We start from the raw sequence: 13588 nt of genomic DNA, 5'->3' as shown, positions 1-13588 counted from the left end.
CTCCCCTTAATGGGTGAGCCGCCCATTTCGGACACTTCTCTCTGTGTCTGTCCCTCCCTCTCCCCAAGGGGAAGCCAGCAGATTCTAGCCTCCGTGCTAGAGGGGAGAGAGGAAGAATAACACCAGTGGGGACAGTAATACTAACCGACATCTCCATAGTGCTTTAAAGTGCCTGTAAGGATCTCATCTGCTCTCCTTCCAGAGGCAGTGTGGTGTAATGGCTAGAGCACCTGACTCCGGGCCAGGAAATCCAGACTTGGCCCAGATCACCCACCCTCCCTGAATTTCAGTTTCCTTGGGAGATGTGAGGCTGGAGGCCAGCCGCGGGGTCAGGGCTGGCTGGGAAGACTTGAAAGTCATTCATCCTTGGGGGCCCGGGGGATCGCCCTGGGAAGTATGGGGGGAGAAGCGGGGAGGGGCCGCAGAGACTCTTGGGGAGCAGCCACGGTTAGTGAGCGTCACCTGACCGAAGAGACTGGGAGCCAGGGCCTGGACCAGTGTCAGGGAAACCTGGAGAGAAAGGGGAACTCAGGAGGAAGGGCCAGTCAGTGCAGGCGGGCAGCCGAGGCTGCCCAGAGGTCGGGACGGAGGAGGAGGAGAGCGAAGGGCCCACCGGGAGCCCAGTGGTCACTGGGAGAGAGCATCTGCAGCGCGGCGGGAGGAGATGCTGTGGATATCGGGCCGGGATCCAGAGCCAAGGGCTAGGGGAGACCACGGGGAGGGCGGGAAAGGGTCAGCCCAGGCGAGCTTTCTGGAGGAGGCGGCCGTCTGGGAAGCGAAGGGCCAGGGAAGAGCTGGCGTGGAGGCCAGGAGGGCCAGGGCATCTGGGGAAGAGGGGCCAGGCTGGTGAGGCTTCAGTGCAGAGGTGTGTATGCCAATGGGTCCTGGCAAGAAGCTCCATGGTGGAGGGCGGGCAGAGCGGGGGGTGGGGGGTGGTGAGAGTGTGGCGCTCCCCTCCTGATCTCAGCATTCCCCCCTCAGGTAAGGAGGCTTCGGGGAGGTCCAAGCAGGGCCCGGGAGAGCTGGGGAGCCGACTGGCAGGAGCCTGGGTGATGGTGTCCTGGCTCCTGTGGGAAGGGGCTAGCGGGGCTCCTCAGGGGCTCACTGGATCCCAGAGGCAGAAGGGACACCCAGACTCACCGAGAGTTGGCCAGGAACCCTACCAAGTGGTCCCCCAGGACCGGGCTTGGAGGCAGGAAGACCAGAGCTCATATCCTGCCTCAGACACATCCTAGCTCTGGAAATTTGGGACTCTGCCTCAGTTTCTTCATGTGTAAAATCTTAATAATAATAGCACCTACCTCTCGGGGTCATTGAGCAAATGAGATAACCCAGAGAGAGTACTAAATGTGAGGTACTTTTATTATTTAATTGTTAGGACCCCCCTTATGTCCTCCTCCTTTCCCTTCTTCCCTTCCCCCTCTTTCTTACTCTTTCTTTTCCCTCTTTCTTCCTTCTTCCTTCTTTCTTTTCCCCTCCTTCTCTTTTTTCTCCTCCTCCTCCTCTTCTTCCTCCTTCTCCTCCCTATTCTTCATCATCCCAACAGGCACCAGGACTTAGCCAGAAGCAGGAAGACTTCAATTTGAGTTTTGCCTCTTCTCCAGACTGGCCATTGGCTCACAGCTCTCCCGGTCCCCAGGCACCTCTCTCAGATGCTCACTGGCAGAGGGGTGATGGTCTCCAGGGACCCCTGAACCCCCAACTTCTAGGTCAGATCCAAAGACAAGGAAGCTCACATTCATGTGGGGCTGCAACTTGCATTGCATATAATAACCGCCATCAAAAATCCTACAATTTGGTGTTATATCCATTTTACAGATGAGGAAACCAAGACCCAGAATCAAGAGACAGTCCTCTGTCTCCCAATCCTGGACTGCTCTCCCTTCTCTGTGTTCTGTGCCTCTTGTTGAGTTAACGAGTTAAAACATGTAGCAGGCTTGATAAATATTAGCTGAGCTCTGGGATAGCCCCTCTTCCTTTGGGGGGAGGAGGAAGGTAAGGGGCTGGAGCTCTGGGATAGCCCTTCTTCCTTTGTGGGGAGGAGGAGAGGAAGGGGCTGAAGCTCTGGGATAGCCCCTCTCCCTTTGGGGGGAGGAGGAAGGTAAGGGGCTGGAGCTCTGGGATAGCCCCTCTCCCTTTGGGGGGAGGAGGAAGGTAAGGGGCTGGAGCTCTGGGATAGCCCCTCTCCCTTTGGGGGGAGGAGGAAGGTAAGGGGCTGGAGCTCTGGGATAGCCCCTTTCCCTTTGGGGGGAGGAGGAAGGTAAGGGGCTGGAGCTCTGGGATAGCCCCTCTCCCTTTGGGGGGAGGAGGATAGAGTGCTGGACCAGGCCTGGAGGGAACCTTTCTAATCTAGTCTTGCTACCCCGGGAATTTTTTTGTCAATTTCCATAATTAAAGCTCAGCAAACTCTTGGGCTGGACATGTGCTCCCTGGGGACGCTGGCGCTCTCTGATGAATTATTTATCCTGATCAAGAACTCAGATCACGGTGGAGGAGGAAACACAGCCTCAAAGCCCTGCTGTGCCACCAAGGACTCTGGGGAGGATGCTGGGGAGAAGGGCCCAGCACAGGGGGAGGCCCTCAGCTCTCTAGCTGGGCCCACTTAGTGCCCCCCCTGAGGGTGGCTCCCGGAGGCTGGATGTGACAGGTGCTGGGTTCTGCTGTCCTTGGATGGAGCCCAGCCCCCAACCCCTCAGCTCTGCTGCTAATTTGCTGGGTGATGGTGGGCAAGTCAGTGCCCTGCTCTGGGCTTGTTCCGCACAGCGAGCCCCTCTCATCATGTACCGCCTCGCTCGCTGGGCCGTTGCCAGGCTCGATGGGCAATCTAAAGTCTTGACAGCCTTTAGGGCACCATTTAAAAAGCGGTTATTGTCATTGCAGTGCAAACTCTGGAAGTCCGGGCAAATCGCGGTTGTTTATTTTTATTTATTTCCTAGTCTGTATATCTATCTTTTCATTCATTCATTTATTAATTTATCTGCCTGCCCCTCTGCCTTTCTGTCTCTTTATTTTGGGAAGCGTCTCCCCTTATCGCTGTAGGTCAGCATCTAAGTGCTCCTTAGAGTCGGTAAAGTGCCTCAATGACCATGTGGGACTTGCACCCATGTCCGGGGCCCCTGCAAACATTCTCCCCTTTACTTTTGCTACTCGCTGTGTGGCAGCTCCTTGAGGGAAAGTTCCGTTTTGTTTTTATCCAGGCTTCCCTGACCCCCACACAGTACCTGGTCCGTGTCTGGTGTTAAATGATGTCTACAATGATCGGCTGACTGACTGACTGAGTGACTCCAGCAGCAGGGCTTGGTGTCTGCCTCTCTCGGGACACCTTTTCTGGAAAGCCTTTCCCCCAGCTCTCCCCTCCACCATCTCCTTGCTGACTTTCTCCTATATTCTGGAGCAATGAAGCGGGACATTGCCAATTCTGCCATTGTTCCTGGATGGGGCACGCCGATTTATTCCTCTGTGACTCTACTCACCACCCCAGGAACTTGTTGGGCTAAAGGGTCCTCTCTGGGCCTCTCATATGGATTGTTTCCTGCATGCTAATGCTTGAGGGCAGGGACACTCTCTCTCTCTCTCTCTCTCTCTCTCTCTCTCTCTCTCTCTCTCTCTCTCTCTCTCTCTGTCTCCCTCTCTCTGTTTCTCTATATCTCTCTGTCTCTGTCTCTGTCTGTCTGTCTCTGTCTGTCTGTCTCTTTCTCTGTCTCTCTGTCTCTCTCCCTCTCGGTCTCTGTCTCTTTGTCTGTCTGTCTGTCTGTCTGTCTGTCTCTCTCTCTTTCCCTCACTATTTCCTTCCCTCCTCTCTCCTTCTCTTTCTCCTTTTCCCTCCTTCCCTCCCTCTCTCTGTCTCTGTCTCTCACACATCCCCTCAGCATTTAGAACATAGCAAGTGTTCAGTAACCACTTTGTCATTCTTTTCTTTCTTTATTAGCACAGTGATGGCACATAGTCAGCACTTCATAAATGCTTGTTGACTTCAGTCACTCATGGAAGGTTTTCTGGGAAGAGACGAGCCTTTCACAAAGGGAAGATAGGGACAAAATCGGAGATTTCCACCTAGAAAGGACCTTAGAGTGAGAGCATTTAGTACCACTGGAAACTAGCAAGAGGAAGCCATGTCTCCACAGTCACCTGAGTAGGGAGTAGCCCAGCTGAGGTTCAGGTGGCAGTTGAGGGGGAAGGGAGAAGGCCTTCGCGACTGGATCGCTGCCTGGAAGGATTTAGGGGCCGTCCGGTCAGTCTCTCTTGTTCCCCGAGATGAGCCAACGGAGACCAAAGTCCCGGGGCCCCTGAAGGGCAGAGATGGGCTGGGACTCCAGGTCTCCGACTCCCGCCTCAGCCCAGCACTCTCTGCTTTGTTCGATCCTGAGATTGGTACGTGGAACCCCCTCCCCCCGTGAGCTCCCCGGCCACTGGGGAAGACAGGGCTGGCGCTGAGGAAAAAAACCTCACCGTCCTTTCCCCTTGCGGGGAGTAGGAATCTTCCTCTGTTTTTGGACGAGTCTGTGCTGATGTGTTATTTATGGCTAAGGAAATTTCCATCCGAGACATCCCAAGCTGCTCCGCTCTCAAGGCTGAACGGGCTGTGTGTCCGTTTTCTCCCAGGCAGGGGCAGCCCGGCTCCTCCTGGTTCCTCGGGAAAGGCGTCACCCCATGGCCGCCTTGGATCCCGTGGAGGGGCCCCCAAGGCTGTTGCTCCCCTTTTTTCTCAACTCCAGGGCTAGGATTTGTGGGCACTCCTGGGGAAAGGCAGTGGTAGAAATCCCAGCTGTCCCAGAGAAAGATCTTTGGCAGCGTCTGGGAACATCACCGTTCCCTGGGGGACCCTGGCTGGGGAGGGGGGAGGGGAGATCCTCTGGGACTCCTTCCCACTTGGGGCTTGGGGGGTCTTTGAAGGCTCTTCTCACCCTTTGAAGAAGATGAGCTCCCACTTCTCCATGACAGAGGAGGCTACTGAGGCTTGAGCTGGACCCGCCAAATCCCCATCTCCCACCTCCAATCCCAGGGATCTTTGCTCCGGCTCTTGGGCTCTTGTGACAGGAAGTAACTCCACTGGAGGGAGAGGGCTGAAGGCAGCGCTTCCTCTGCTCAGGAGCCAGGGCCTGGCCTCGGGGCCTGGCTCCCAGCCTGGCCTCCTTGCCTCCGTCCTTGCCTTGCCTCCGTCCTTGCCTTGCCTCCATCCTTGCCTCGCCTCCCTCTCCCACCTTATTTATTGATCTGTTTGATTTGTATGACTCTTTTGTACATTCCGAGCCCCGATTCTCTGGGTCTTGAGGCAGGAAGGAGTCCTGGGAGAGTCGGCTGCTTTCCCCAGCCCCCTATTCCAGGTCAGGAAGTCCTGGATTCAAGTCCTGGATTCAAGTCCCACTCAGGGCCACAATTAGCCCGGCGGAGGGATAACTGTTCCTGAACCGAATGAAAGGGTCCCCGGCCTGGCCCCGGGGCCACAGGAGGAGAGAGCGAGTGGTCTCAGAGTCTGCATGAGCCGGAGCTTCCTGGCTCTGGCAGAGCTGGGTGGGAGGGGGACCTGCTGGTTTTTTTTTTGGGGGGGGGAGGGGAGACAGCTCGTCTTGTCTTTAAAGGAGAAGGAGCCCAGGTTCTGCGTGACTTCCCATGTATAATTGACGGCTCTCGCCTTCTCAATGGCTGGAGGAGGGACAGGAGGGAGAGAGAATTTGGAACTCCAGCCTGAAAAGAGAATGTTAAAAATTAAACAAACAGATCAATAAATAAAGTGCGAAGGGAGGCCGGGAGGCCCCTGGGACCCGGGCAGAGGCGAGCTCTGCCTGCAGCCCCGCTCCCGCCCGTGCGTTTACATAACGGGGATGCGCAGGATGCCCACGAGTACTGACTGACCGAGGGGTCCTGAGCTTCTGATCGGGAGCCCTCGGGGGAGGGGAGGCCTCCCCCAGCAGCCCCTCTCTGGGAGGCTCCCTCCCCCTCCCCCACGGGGGGGGGGGGCTCTGGGGCGGAACAGCCGCCTTCCCCGTGACCCTCTTTCCCAGCCGTGGCCCTCAGCCCGCCCCCCGCCCCCGCGGGGCCTTCTCCAGGCCGGCCTTGCCCGCCCTCGGGCCGCCCGGACGCTGGGGCTCAGGGCCTGCCGGGAGAGAGGCTCCGGGAAAATTCCACCGGGGAGGCCGGAGCCCGTGGGGAGGCTTCCCGTTCTCGGCGTGACCTTGGAGGGCCTCCCCCCCGACCCCCCTCCGTCCCCAGCAGATTCCGCCCCAAAAAAGGGGACAGGGCGAGACACGCCCGAGATGCCGCCGCGCCCCAAATGGCAGATCTCCGCTTAAAACAAACGCGAGCGACATCCCGCGCCCCCCCCCACTTCCACCCGGGAGCGGGGGGATAAAATAGACACCGATCCGAACCCTCAAACCCAGCTCTGCTGTAGAGTGCGCGGGGGAGGGGCCTCGGATTCGGGGCCCAGGGGTTTGAGTGCGAATCTCGACTTGACCCGGGGGGAGCCCGTGACCTTGGGCAAAGAAGAAACTTTCACCCTTAAGGTGACTGTAGGAGCCCCGCCCGCTTTGGAGCAGCGTGGGGGAGGGGGCGGGACCCGGCTCTGCCTCTTTGCCCTTCTACTTTATTTCTGCGCAAGGTCTTTGACGTGCCCATTACCCACCCCTGTCCCCCCAGGCTTGCCGGGGCAGTTGCTACTGCCCCATTTTCCAGATGGAGAAATTGAGCAAATAGGGGAGAATGGAGTGAAGGGAGGGGGAGAGCTGGGGAGCGGCTTCCTCGGGAGAGTCAGCTGCTCTGTGGGAGGGTGAAGGCTCAGCCAGTGTTATTTATGCCCAGGCTGCCTTCTGGGCGGATATGCAAATGAGAGAGGAAGCTAGCAAAGCTGAGCCCGCGAAAAGGGGGGGCGGGCATATGTGTGCAAGCTTCTGTGTGTGTGAGCACACGCGTGTGCAGATAACTGCACTTGTGCTCACGCACAGGTGGTCAGCGCTGCTATACATGCAACATGCACCGGTGCGCAATGGGTGTGAGCGCACGTGTGTGCATGTATGTGCGCTTGTGCTCACGCACAGCTGGTCAGTGCTGCTATACATGCAGCAGGCACCGGTGTGCAATGTGTGTGTATGTATGAGCACACATGTGTGCATTTGTGCTCACGCAAGATGGTCAGCGCTGCAGGGTGTGCAATGTGTGTGCAAGCTTCTCTGTGTGTGAGCGCACGCGTGTGCAGATACGTGCCCTTGTGCTCACGCAAGTGGTCAGCGCTGCCGAGGCCGCACCGTGCTCCTGTGTACAACGCGTGTGCGTGTGTGTTCTTGTAGGCCACATGTGCTGGTATCCAAACCCGCAGCGTGTGTACGCACGAGGATGTGCGCATCACGCGCTGCTGTATCTGGGATGAGTGTGCACACGTGTGCACTCGCGTGTGCAGGGCTGCCCTCACACCCCACGTGTGCACCAGTCTGCGCGGGTCTGCGCTTCCAGAGGGTGAGAGAGAGGAAGGCGGCTGGGTGCGGGGGGAGGGGAGGGGAAGGGGCAACTCCTGCCGGGACTAGCTCCGGGACCTGCTCTATTTAACACCCGGCCCTGAGACAAGGAGGGGCGGGGCTGGGTGGGAGCCGTGCGCTCTCCGAGGTCCTGCCCGCTCTAATCTGGCCAAGCTGGCTCTGACAGAAGGCTTTGGGTGAATAAGTGACTAAGTGCGAGGCTGAGTGACTGGATGAGGGAACGGGGGAGGGGGGAAGGGAGCAGCGGCCGGAGTGGGGTAACTGGACGCACGGGTTAGCGGGGGTAGCGGATGGAGGGCCGCGTGGCTCAGCAGCCAGGCCGGGGGCGCGCACAGGCCTTTCTGAGGCCGCAGGGCCCGGCGCGGTCTCAGGCCCTCCGGGTGAGGAGGCGCGGCGCGGGGAGAGAGCTCCTGGCGCCACTGCTGCGTCCTGGGGGCCGGGCCGCCAGTGTTTGTGGGAACGTGGCCCAGCGGCGCCTAGTCTGTGGTTCACGAGCCGGGCCCTCGCCCCTGGCCTTCCCGCGGGGTAGGAAGGGAGCGGGGCGCCCAGCTCTCTTTTTACTCCATTCTGTTCTTGTTGGGATTAAGTGACTTGCTCAGGGTCACCTCCTCCCCCCCCCCCCCCCAGTAAGTATTGTCTGAACTCGGATTTGCACTCCGGTCCTCGCCAGTCCGGGGCTGCTCTCCCCACCACACCATCTCTTGTATCCTTTTTCTCGAGCACTGAGTTTGACACTCCCCCCAGCCCCTCCCCCGCCCAGGCCAGGCCCTAGGACGCGAGCCCCCTTTGGGAGCCCCTCCTCCGGTGCCCCTCCGCCACAGGCCTGTCGGCCCAGGGAAGGATTCGGGCAGGAAGGAGAGGGGGAGGGGAAGCGAAAGGAGAGGCCAGAGAGGAAAGGAGGTGGGAGGAAAAGGTGCCGGGAGGAGAAGGGAGAGGGAGGGGGAGGGGCGGCGGTGGAGGCGCCTTGAGACCCTCCAGCCCCTCTTCCCTTTCAGAGGGGGCGAGGGAAGTCCCAGGACGGGCTGGCGGCAGGCAGATTATATCCAGTAATGGCTGGGCAAGAGCCTCGGGGTCGCCTTACTCACCACCAATGAAAATGCACCTGGGTATCCAGCTGGTGGAGCAGGGGCTCCCCTCTGGGCACGGCCCTCGGGGAAAGGGGACGCCTGGCACGGGGCGCGGCTGGAGAGGGGAGGGAAGGGCTGCCGGCGGTTTGGGCAAATGCGCAGAGGTGGGAGATGGAGAGCTGGCTTCTGGGCACAGGATACTCTGCTTTACTTACAAAGGGTCGGGAGAAGGGGAGGATTGTAAAGGGAGGCTGGAGCCTGAGGGGAGCGGGTTGTAAAGGATCCCCCCCAACCCTCAGCAACTGGGCAATGGGGAGCCCCGAAGGCTGTTGAGCAGGGGAGTGAGGAGGCCAGACTTGTGAAGATGAGAGAAGACTGATGATAACCTGACCCACTTCGTTGATTCCAGAACCTTTTAAGTGAACTTAAGGGACCAGCATCTGCCTCTATTTGAAAACAGGAAAGTGGGTTCTGGGAGGGAACAGAGAGACAAAGAGAAAGAGACAGAGACAAAAACAGAGACAGAGTCAGAGACAGAAACAAAAAGACAGAGAGAAACAGTGACAGAGACATAGAGAGACAGAGATTCAAAGAGAAAGAGACAGACAAAACAGAGATAGAGTCAGAGACAGAAACAGAAACAGAGAGACAGAAACAGAGAGACAGTGAGATAGAGACAAAGAGAGACAGAGACAAAAACAGAGACAGAGTCAGAGACAGAAACAGAAAGACAGAGAGAAACAGTGACAGAGACATAGAGAGACAGAGAGACAAAGAGAAAGAGACAGACAAAACAGAGACAGAGTCAGAGACAGAAACAAAAAGACAGAGAGAGACAGTGACAGAGACATAGAGAGACAGGAAGATAAAGATAAAGAGACAGACAAAACAGAGACAGAAACAGAAACACAGAGACAGAGACAGAGACAAAAACAGAGACAAAGTCAGAGACAGAAACAGAAAGACAGAGAAAGACAGAGAGATATATATATAGAGAGAGAGACAGAGAGATAAAGATAAAGAGAGAAACAGAGAGAGACAGAGACAGATGGAAATGGACGGGGAGAGTACAGAGAGGCAGAGGTAGAGACAAAGAGAGAATGAGAGAGACAGAGATAGAGATGGACAGAGACAGACAGCAGTAGAAAGAAACAGAATGAGAGACAGAGACAGAGAGACAGAGATACAGAAAGACAGAGAGACATAGAGAAAGAAAAAAAAAGGGGAAAGATATGAGAAACAGAGAATGAGGGACAGACAGAAAGAGAGAGAGAGAGAAACAGAGACAGAGACAGAGACACACAGAGAAACAGACTGAGAGACAGAGAGAAGCAAAAGGAATTCTGGGTGGAATTGCAATCAGGACATTTTTGTGCCTTGGGGCAGGAGAGAGAGGTGGGACAAGCCTGAGCCCTGCTCCTGCCATGCACCTGATGGGGGAAGGAAGTGCAGGCTGCTGAAGGACTGAGTCCTGGCAAGGTGGGGGATGGGACAGAGGTGTTAAAAGGGGGTCGGGAGGAAGGCGCCCCCCTGGGACGTGGCTGCCCTTTAAGTTTTGGCACTCTGGTTCAAAGCCCTAGTTGCCTGTCCCAGTTACGGCTCTGTCAGTGGGGAAGCTATCTGGGTCAGAGCTGCATGTGGGTTCCTAGCCTCCGTGTGCTGCTTTTGGGGGGTGGGGGGTCCGGCCTTACCCCTCGTGGGACCCCGGCTGCCGCCCCAGCTCTGCCCCTTTCCTCGACCCCGCCGCGCCTTGCCCGGCCCGGCCTCGGCTCTCGGTCCGGCCCGCGACCGTTGGCCCTCCCGGGCTCAGGGCTGACCCTCGCCCTCCCTTTGTCTCCCCTCTCCAGGAAGCAAACTGCTGATCTGGGTGCTGTGCCTGAACCTCCAGTCCCGAGCGGATCCGTGCCCCGGGGCCTGCGTGTGCTACAGCGAGCCCAAGATCACCACCAGCTGCCAGCAGCAGGGGCTGAGCGCCATCCCCGCCGCCATCCCGGCCCAGAGCCAGCGCATCTTCCTCCACAACAACCACATCACGCAGGTCGGGGCCGCCAGCTTCCGCTCCTGCCGCAACCTGACCATCCTCTGGATCCACTCCAACGCCATCGGCGTCATCGAGGCCGCGGCCTTCGCCGGCCTGGACAAGCTGGAGGAGCTGGACGTCAGCGACAACGTGAACCTGCGCGCCATCGCGCCCGCCACCTTCCGCGGCCTGCGGCGCCTGCACACCCTGCACCTGGACCGCTGCGGCCTGCTGGAGCTGTCCCCCGGCCTCTTCCGCGGCCTCTTCTCCCTGCAGTACCTCTATCTCCAGGACAACAACCTCCAGGCCCTCCAGGATGACACCTTCCTGGACCTGGCCAACCTCACCTACCTGTTCCTGCACGACAACAGGATCCGGAACCTGTCCGAGAACGTCTTCAGGGGCCTGGTCAACCTGGACCGGCTCCTGGTGCACCAGAACCAGGTGTCCCGGGTGCACCCCCGGGCCTTCCACGACCTGGGCAAAGTCATGACCTTATACCTGTTCAACAACAACCTGACGGTGCTGGCGGGGGAGACCATGGCGCCGCTGGTGAACCTGCAGTACCTGCGGCTCAACGGGAACCCCTGGATCTGCGACTGCCGCGCCAAGTCCCTGTGGAGCTGGTTCAAGCAGTTTAAGGGCTCCTCCTCGGACCTTGAGTGCCATCTGCCCCTGCGCCTGGCCGGGAGGGACCTTAAAAGGCTGCACAGCGCCGACCTGGAGGGCTGCGTGGACCCCGTCAACCAGGTCCGCTCGGGGTCCAAGGCCAGGCACGGCAAAGGGCCCACCGTGGAGCCCCTGCCCGCGGGGCCCCACGACGGTCCTCTGAAATGCTGCCAGCCGGAGGCGGACAAGTCTTTCATGTACGAAGCCACCGGGCACGGGGGGCCCCCGTACGGCGGCCCTCCCGGCGGCAACGGCCGGAAGGACAAGGAGAACATGTCCAAGCCCAAGATGGCAGAGTCCGACCCTGCCAAAAACGCCAGCCAGAAGCACATCAATGACTCGCCCTTTGGGACTTTCCCCAGCAACGTGGAGGTCCCTCTGACCAACTTCCAGCCCGATCTCCTGGAGCCCGGGGAGTCTTCCGTGGCTCCCCCTCGCCGGAGGCCCGGCTGCTCCCGAAAGAACCGGACCAAGGCCCAGTGCCGCCTGGGCCCCACGGGCAGCAGCGGCGCCGGCGGCGGCGGCAGCGGGAGCAGCGGCAGCGGCGGTCTTCTCGTACCTGCTCGGCCCGGCCTGGCCCTCGGCCTGGTTCTCCCCGTGCTCCTGTTCTGGACTTTGCCGTGGTCCTGTTAATGGTTCCTAGGGCGGGATAGCACCGGCCCAGTGTGGCCGGGGCAAACCGAGGCTGGGGCCACAGGGGACCGGATGCCTTTATAGAGAAACCCGGTGTATATAAAGTGCATCCCTCCCCCCCAGGAGAATTAAAAGGGAGGCTGCCGCCCTCTGTCCGCAGAGGGGTCATTCTTGAATGAGGTCAGGCACAAGAGGGGCTTCTGAGTAATCCCCCTGAGCTGCCCCAGCCCCTGACTCCCAAGCCCTCGAGGAAAAAGTTCTCCCTTGCCGAATGTCTCACACACACACACACACACACACACACACACACACACACACACAACAAAAAAAGACTCACCAGTTTCTAAGTTGGAATCCTCCCGAACGACATTGCAAGTTCCCGTTTGCCAAGGCGGCGCGCCCGCCGCTCTCCGGAAGCCCGTCTCTGAATATTGCTGTCCGCCATCCCCATCTCTCATGCCATGTTTACAGGGGGCATCGGTTCCAGAATGCTGCTTCCTACTCAGACTGCAGTCTATATAAAAATATACATTTTATTTTCCTTGTGTCAAAGTATAAAAAAATATAAAATAAAGATTTCCTTTTCCTACACTGTTGACGATGTGCCTGTGAGGCAGCCTCCTCCCTTTGCCTGCAGCGTGGATGTTGACTTCGGTAGGTCGGGTTGTCGGGAGCGCGCTGCCACGGGGGCTCCCTTGACTGACCCGCCGAGGCCGCTGCAGGTGGGCCCTCCCCGGTGAAGCCTTAGGCAGGAATGACGGACGCTCGGTCCGCTTCCAGGGGTCTTAAAGAACCCTCTGAGGGGCTCCCCTTCAAAAACCCAAGGCCCTGGCACACCGTGCAGAGGGGGGCAGTGGAAGGTTAAGAGCATCCTGGGATCATGGTGAGATCATCGGTACCTTAGCAACATTTCATAGATGAGGAAGTAGAATAAATTTGCCCCCGGGCTCCTAGCAGAGCTCCTACGCCCGGGCTGGTCCCCGAGCTGAGGAGGCTTCAGATCTGGCTCTAGAACTGAGTTCTAGGTGGCTTTTGGTCGAGAAGAACCAGCCGTCATTTCCTTCTGTCCCCAACAGCATTATTTGATCTCACTTGATTTCAGTTCCAGTATTTCCTAGCTCTGGAATCCTGGGTCTCAATTTTCTCATCTATAAAATGGGAGGAAGGGACAGGGTGATCTCTCCGGAGACCTAGTTAGGTGAGGCGTGCAGAGATGAGATCAGCTGAGGCGTACATAGGAGGGTGGGGGGAGGGAAGTGGATTCTGACCTGTTTCCTTCAGGAAGGGTTCCTACCTATTTCAGCACTGCTTCAAAGTGTATTTCTTTCATTTACTTTTTTCTTTTTAAATTGTGACCCTACACCAGTCACACCCACCACTAGCATTTTCCTAGATAGAAAAGAACCACCCGAATGACTGATCAGTGATCAGAGGGTGAAGTCCAAGTGATTAACAGCCAGAAGGGAAAAAGGCTCCAAAATCACTAATCAGGAGAGAAGTGAAAATTCAAAGGATGCTGAGGGGCACCCGCACATCTGTCAGTCTGACCTAAATAAAAAAATGGCCATTGTAAGCAGAGATGTGGGAGATCAACGGTGTTCTGAGATCTCTTATCGTTAAAGTATAATTGCCTATTCTACATTCGGAGAAACTGAGGCTCTGACCATGCAGTCACTTATTCTTACTCTCACAAATGTGGAAGGGAGATGGCACAAATGGCTGCAGTCTTG

At 57.8% G+C, this 13588-nt stretch overlaps 1 protein-coding gene across 1 annotated transcript in view; it reads left to right on the top strand.

Moving 5' to 3' along the window:
* RTN4R (reticulon 4 receptor) overlaps positions 1 to 12447 on the top strand; it is a 98116-nt gene extending 85669 nt beyond the window's left edge. The window contains exon 2 of the mRNA XM_051973253.1: positions 10384 to 12447. Coding sequence (XP_051829213.1) covers positions 10384 to 11858 — 1475 coding nt within the window. The 3' untranslated portion in view covers positions 11859 to 12447. The remainder of the gene's footprint in view (positions 1 to 10383) is intronic.
* Positions 12448 to 13588: the final 1141 nt, after the last annotated feature.

The sequence above is a fragment of the Antechinus flavipes genome, chromosome 1 (assembly GCF_016432865.1).
Source record: "Antechinus flavipes isolate AdamAnt ecotype Samford, QLD, Australia chromosome 1, AdamAnt_v2, whole genome shotgun sequence".
In the NCBI taxonomy this organism is placed as follows: Eukaryota; Metazoa; Chordata; class Mammalia; order Dasyuromorphia; family Dasyuridae; genus Antechinus; species Antechinus flavipes.
This window is presented reverse-complemented; position numbering and strand designations above follow the sequence as displayed.